The 7,086-nt window shown below is 27.6% G+C and overlaps 1 protein-coding gene across 2 annotated transcripts in view; it reads right to left on the reverse strand.

Annotated features, from left to right (window-relative positions):
* Positions 1–6,962, reverse strand: part of LOC135130408 (ATP-binding cassette sub-family C member 4-like) — a 41,956-nt gene extending 34,994 nt beyond the window's left edge. Inside the window, exons 1-3 of one of the 2 annotated variants that reach the window (XM_064057787.1) lie at positions 6,934–6,962; positions 957–1,065; positions 666–899 (exon numbers count right to left, since the gene is read on the reverse strand). In XM_064057787.1, the coding sequence (XP_063913857.1) occupies positions 666–899; positions 957–1,033 (311 nt within the window). In that variant the 5' untranslated portion in view covers positions 1,034–1,065; positions 6,934–6,962. Of the gene's footprint in view, positions 1–665; positions 900–956; positions 2,131–6,933 lie in introns of those variants that run through there. The other variant, XM_064057786.1, reaches the window with a different exon arrangement.
* Between the last annotated feature and the right edge of the window lie 124 nt (positions 6,963–7,086).

Raw genomic sequence — 7,086 nt, forward strand, 5'->3', positions numbered from 1 at the left:
TGACGTCGAAATTGTGATTACTCAAATTAATTACAGAATTTATGATTATTCAAAAATGTCTTATAACGTGTGTTTTAGGAATGGTGGAAGTTCTGTCTAAATAACATTTAAACCAGTTTTTACTACCTATGATGTTGTTCATCATTCATCTGTTAAGTGTACACAAACATGTACTTAGTATGTATTTTAGAGACGATAATTTTGAGTAAAGTTTTTTGCGACTAGTTTTGACTAAATATCCATCTTCAAGGCTACATAGTGATAATAATACTAATAAGTGCACTGAAATATTCGCTTAAAAAATTTCGCACAAATTACAAAAGGACATAAATCATGACATGTTTATTTTCCCTAATAATAGTACTCTTAAAATGATTACTATATTTAAAATATTTTTCAAGCAGCGCATTGTCGCACTTCCGATGAAAAACTAAATTAGTCCCATTACGTAACAAATGTTTAATAATACTATCCAGCACGTGTAACATGAAACCCTCGCTACCTTGAAAATGGTAAACACACACTGTATTATAAGTTTACGGAAAATTAAATATTATTGTTCTACTAATAACAGTAATATTGCCAGAAAAAAAAAGTGTCGTACTAAATCAAACGTCACGCGATACTCGATCTACATAACATAGGTAAAAAAAATCCACACATACACAAGAACGGTCCTCATAATGAGCTGCACCACTCCAAATACAAGGTAGGTTTTCCCAAAGCAGGCCCACAGTACCCGCAGGAGCGACGGCGTCTTGTACTTTTTTTTATCCAAGTCCCATTGCGCCTCCATTTGGTCGCCCAGATTCTTGGACTTGCAGCTGACCAGGACCTCGTACATGTCATCTTCGTCCAGGTCCTTTTTAAAGCCTCGTTTGAATAAGTTAAAGGAGTAACTGAAAAAGTACGATTTTTGCGCACTTAACGCTGATGCGCTAATTGGTACTACTTACAAGAATGTTATTAGTGAGACGATGTTGGCAGTTTCTCTCGGATGGACTTGTTTTTGTGGTTTGATTCCCTGGTCCATGATAACAGCAAGTGACGACACAACACTGCACGCTGGACAATTTTTAAATCAATCTGTCTCTTGGCGGATGTGGCGCTAATTTATAGTTTACGACAGCATAGGCGGAACTAAGAGCTGGTCGAAATGCGAGATTTGTGGTAAATTACCGGCTTGTTAGTGTGGTTGTTTTCTTTAGTAGTTTATCAAACTTATCGATGTAACTAATTAACCGTACGTATACATACTTGGTGAGTAAGTAGTTATGCATGTCGAGGCAATTCTTTGATTTCAATATACAGCGTGTTCACATAGGGTGCAACAAATCTAGTAAAAATCAATAATACTTTGATAAGAATCCACTCTTAATCGATTATCATTAACAAAAGTATCTGTTCGACCTTTGACAACTGGTTTTCTTTAACTGCATACTTTCTAACTACAACATTAGCACGGTTTTACCCGAATTTTGGAACAATTAGATTTTAAAATGCAAAATGTGGGTAAATATTAAGTCTACTAGCAAATTTTGAAGTGACGTCATCCCAAGTTTGGTGGGGACAGCAATCTGTCAAGCTCAAAGCATGAGTAAAATTTCAAAACACTGATATATTGAAGAATTATTGTGGTGCATTAATCTAGTGAATTTGGAGGGGACTTCTAAGATTTTTTTTTAATCTAGATGGCCAAGGTACATAATAAAGGCGAATTAATAAACCACACATGCAGAAGTATATTTTTCTCTAAAATTTAAATACAAATTAATCTAGTCATCAAATTGTTGGTGTAATCAAAAATGGAGGAAACTGCTTGTATAAGAAAGTCGCGAACAGACAGACGGTAGGCGGACAGAACGAAAAGCTTTTTTTTTCTATTTCAGTAGAACTAAGACTTCAAAATATGAAATTTGATATTCAGTTAAATTCTATGTTAAATAATAGTTCACAAAATATATAAAGTTTTATGACTAAATCCACAAAGAAATAAATAAGGATGCAAAAATTTGGATCAAACAGTCAACGAATTCTGTAAAGTTTGTTCACCTTATAACTTTTGAAAAATTTGGGATGTCTATAATTTTGAAATAAAAAATGTATCGTTTTCTCTTTTCCAAAAAAAAAAAATAAAATAAAATAAAAGATTGGTTTTATGTACTGGACATGAATAGAAAAATTGAAAAATCGAAACATCGAGAAATCGAAAAAAAAAACTGAAAATCGGAAAGTCGAGAAATCGAAAAATTGAAAAATCGACAAATTAAAAATGATTGAAAATTCGAAAACTGAAAAATCTAAAAGTAAAAATTTAGGTCAAAAAAAGAAGAATAGAAAAACTGAAAAATCGGAAAATCCAAAATTCGAGAAATAAAAAATTGGGAAGTTGAAAAATCAGAAAATTGAAAAATCGAGAAATCAAAAGTGGAATAGTCGAAAATCCAAAAACCGAAAATCGAAAAATCAAAAAATCTAAAATAAAACAATTGAAAATTCGAAAATCCGAAGAATAGAAAAACTGAAATATCAAAACTGTAAAAAAAAAATAAAAATCTCAAAATTGAAAAATCAAAAAGTAAACAAATTGATGTCAAAAAATGAAGAATAGAAAAACTAAAAATCGAAAATTGGAAAAATCAAAAAATTGAAAAAGCAAAAATCGGGAAGTCGAAAAATCGAAAAATTGAAAAATCGAGAAATCCATCAATCGAAAAGAAAAGAAACTGAAAATCAAAAAGTCGAGAAATCGAAAAAGGAAACAATTGAAAATTCGAAAATCTTAAGAATGGAAAAACTAAAAAATCAAAAAGTAAGATTGCAAATTCGATAATTGAAAAATCTAAAAGTAAAGAAGTGAAAGTGAAGTTAAAAAAAAGAAGAATAAGAAAACTGAAAAATTGAAAAATCGAAAATTCGAAAAATCAAAAGTCGGGAGTCGAAAAATCGAAAAATTGAAATATCGAGAAATCAAAAATGGAAAAGTTGAAAATCCAAAAAGAGGGAATCGAAAAATCAAAAAATCGAATAATATAAAAAAATTGAAAATTCGAAAATCTGAAAATTGAAAAATAAAAAAGCAAACAAATTGATGTCAAAAAACGAAGAATAGAAAAACTAAAAATCGAAAATTGGAAAAATCAAAAAACTTAAAAAGCAAAAATCGGGAAGTCGAAAAATCGAAAAATTGAAAAATCGAGAAATCCATCAATCGAAAAGAAAAGTAACTGAAAATCAAAAAGTCGAGAAATAGAAAAAGGGAAAAATTGAAAATTCGAAAATCTGAAGAACGGAAAAACTAAAAAATCAAAAAGTAAGATTGCAAATTCGATAATTGAAAAATCTAAAAGTAAAGAAGTGAAAGTGAAGTTAAAAAAAAGAAGAATAGGAAAACTGAAAAATTGGAAAATCGAAAATTCGAAAAATCAAAAATCGGGAAGTCGAAAAATCGAAAAATTCAAAAATCGAGAAATCAAAAATGGAAAAGTTGAAAATCCAAAAATTGGGAATAGAAAAATCAAAATATCGAATAATATAAAAAAATTGAAAATTCGAAAATCTGAAGAATGGAAAAACTGAAATATCGAACTAAAAATCGAAAATTGGAAAAATCAAAAAAATTGAAAAATCAATAAATCGAACATTCAAAAAATCAAAAATCGGGAAGTCGAAAAATCGAAAAATTGAAAAATCGAGAAATCAAAAATGGAAAAGTTGAAAATCCAAAAACTGGGAACAGAAAAATCAAAAAATCGAATAATATAAAAAAATTGAAAATTCGAAAATCTGAAGAATGGAAAAACTGAAATATCGAACTAAAAATCGAAAATTGGAAAAATCAAAAAAATTGAAAAATCAATAAATCGAACATTCAAAAAATCAAAAATCGGGAAGTCGAAAAATCGAAAAATTGAAAACTCGAGATATCCATAAATCGAAAAAAAAAACTGAAATTCGAAAAGTCGAGAAATCGAAAAACCGAAAAATCGAAAAATCCATAAATCGAAAAGAAAAGAAATCGAAAATCGAAAGTCAGAAAATCGACAAATTGAAAAGTCGGGAAATCAAAAATGGAAAAGTAGAAAATCCAATGACCGAAAATCGAAAAATCAAAAAATCGGAAATAAGAAAATCGAAAATTTGAAAATCTGAAGAGTGGAAAAACTGAAATATCGAAAAAGTAAACAAATTGAAGTCAAAAAATGAAGACAATCGAAAAGTCGGGAAATCGAAAAATCGAACAGAAAAGAAACTGAAAATCAAAAAAGGAAAAAATTGAAAATTCGAAAATCTAAAGAACGGAAAAACTGAAAAATCGAAAAGTAAAAAGATTGCAAATTCGAAAATTGAAAAATCCAAAAGTAAAAAAATTGAATTTAAAAAAAGAAGAATAGAAAAATTGAAAAATCGGAAAATTGAAAATTCGAAAAATAAAAATTGGGACGTCGAAAAATCGGAAAATTGAAAAATCGAGAAGTGCGTAACTCGGAAGGAAAAGAAAGTGAAAATCAGAAAATCAAAAAATCGAAAAATTGAAAAATCGAGAACTCAAAAATGGAATAGTCAAAAATCCAAAAACCGAAAGTCGAAAAATCAAAAAATCTAAAATAAAAAAAATGTAAATTCGAATATCTGAGGAATGGAAAAATTGAAATATCGAAAAAGAAAAAAAATTGAAAATCTGAAAGTTGAAAATTCAAAAAGCAAGCAAATTGAAGTCAAAACATGAAAAATAGAAAACCTAAAAATCGAAAATTGGAAAAATAAAAAAATTGAAAGTTCAATAAACCAAACATTAAAAAATTCAAAAATCGGGAAGTCCAAAAATGGAAAAACTGAAAAATCGAGAAATCCATCAATCCAAAAGAAACTGAAAATCAAAGAGTCGAATTTAAAAAAATTGAAAATTCGAAAACCTGAAGAATGGAAAAACTGAAATATCGAAAAGTAAAAAAAATTGAAAATTCTAAAATTGAAAAATCAAAAAGTAAACAAATTGAAGTCCAAAAATGAAGAATAGAAAAACTAAAAATGGAAAATTGGAAAAATAAAAAAAATTCAAAATTCAATAAATCGAACATTCAAAAAATCAAAAATCGGAAAGTCGAAAAATCGAAAAATCGAAAATTCGAAAATCTGAAGATTGGAACAACGAAATATCGAAAAAGTAAAAAAATTGACAATTTGAAAATTCCAAAATCAAAAAGTATACAAATTGAAGTCAAAAAATGAAGATTAGAAAAGCTAAAAATGAAAAAAACTAATATGAAGTCGAAAATCCAAAAACCGAAATCAAACAATAAAAAGTAAACAAATTGAAGTAAAGAAATGAAGGATAGAAAAACTGAAAAATCGAAAACCGGAAAAAACAAAAAATTGAAAAATCAAAAAATCGAAAATTCGAAAAAAAATCGAGAAGTAAAAAGATTGCAAAATCTAAAAGTAAAAAAATTGAGGTGCAAAAATGAAGAATAGAAGAACTGAAAAATTAAGAATTCGTTAAAAATTGAAAAATCGAAAATCGAGAAGTCAAAAAATCGAGAAGTCTATAAATCGGAAATTAAAGAAACTGAAAATCAGACAATCAAAATATTGAAAAATTGAAAATCGAAAAATAAAAAGATTGAAAATTCGAAAACTGAAAAATTTTAAAGTAAAAAATTAAAGTTTAAAAATGAAGAATAGAAAATCTGAAAAATCGAGAATTCGAAATATTGATAAATCTAAAATTGGGAAAAAGAAAAATCGAGAAATCCATAAATCGAAAAGAAAAGAAATTGATAATCAGAAAGTCAAAAAATCGAAAAATAAAAAAGTTAAAAATTCGAATAGCGAAAAATCTAAAAATAAAAAATTGACGTCTTAAAATGAAGAATGGAAAAATTAAAATATCGAAAATTCGAATATCGATAGATCAAAAAACAGAAAATCTAAAAATTGAAAAATCGAAAATTCGAAATCGAAAAGTCGAAAAATCGAAAAATTGAAACATCGAGATATCGATAAATCGAACAGAAAAACAATTGAAAATTCGAATATCGAAAAATAGAAAAATGGAATTTCGCTAAAAAGAAAATCGAAAATTCCACGAAAAAGTGAAAATTGAACAATAGAAAAATCGAAAATTCGATTAATCAGAAATGAAAAAATCGAAAATCGAAAAATCCAATCCAATAGTTTCGGAGAATATGTGTCTAATAAATATCTACACAGGCGATATATGACAACCCACAGACAGACGCAAACAAGAGTTCTATTTTTTTTGTACTCTAGAAAACGTGAGAGAAATCTGAAATGACCTGACTTAACCTGATCTGACCTATTTCGGTGGGGAAAAATAGATAAATTTTAATTTTCATTTTGAAAGACATTCAAATTTCTACAAATCAATAGTTCTATACAAAGCGTAGAAAGAAATTAGTTTAATATTTTTTTTATTTACATTCTAAAAAATTTATAAAACGTATTGACGGATTTGGATTAAAACTGAAATTCTGAGAAATTTTAAAGTACTTAATCCTTTTATAACATTGCTCTTGGTTCTTAGTAGGAATTAAGAAAACAAAAACAACATATTTTTTTGGACTGGGACAAAATGTTAATAATTCTTTTAACTAACCACAACTAAAACCATTTTAAACTTCTCAGAAATGATTCTTGTTTATTGCCTTTCTCAGTTGACAGTTGAAATATTGGTAAATAAAAAACCCTATCCACAAAGGAAATAAATATTAACCTAGTTTGTACTGTTAAAATGAATCGACTAATATCTGGACGCGTCAAATCCAAGTATAAATAATAATGACAAACTAAAACACAGCTCCGTAATCTCTAAATTTCTGCCACATAACGAGATACACAATACAATAACATATATGAAAATAAAAACGAAACGTCATGCTAGTCTTCGCTAAAAATAAATAAAGTACCTACTTGTTACAGACAATTATTATATAACATCAAAAATAACCACACCGCAAAAAACATAAAAACTTTATATTCCGTCATCTATTATGTACATAATGTATGTTCCGAGAATATTATCTACTATTTATTTTTGTATTATAATTGCGCCGAAGTGTGTGC

This window comes from Zophobas morio, unplaced genomic scaffold (genome assembly GCF_036711695.1).
Source record: "Zophobas morio isolate AGI-343-1 ecotype UQ-CSIRO unplaced genomic scaffold, CSIRO_AGI_Zmor_V1 ptg000017l, whole genome shotgun sequence".
Classification (NCBI taxonomy): domain Eukaryota; kingdom Metazoa; phylum Arthropoda; class Insecta; order Coleoptera; family Tenebrionidae; genus Zophobas; species Zophobas morio.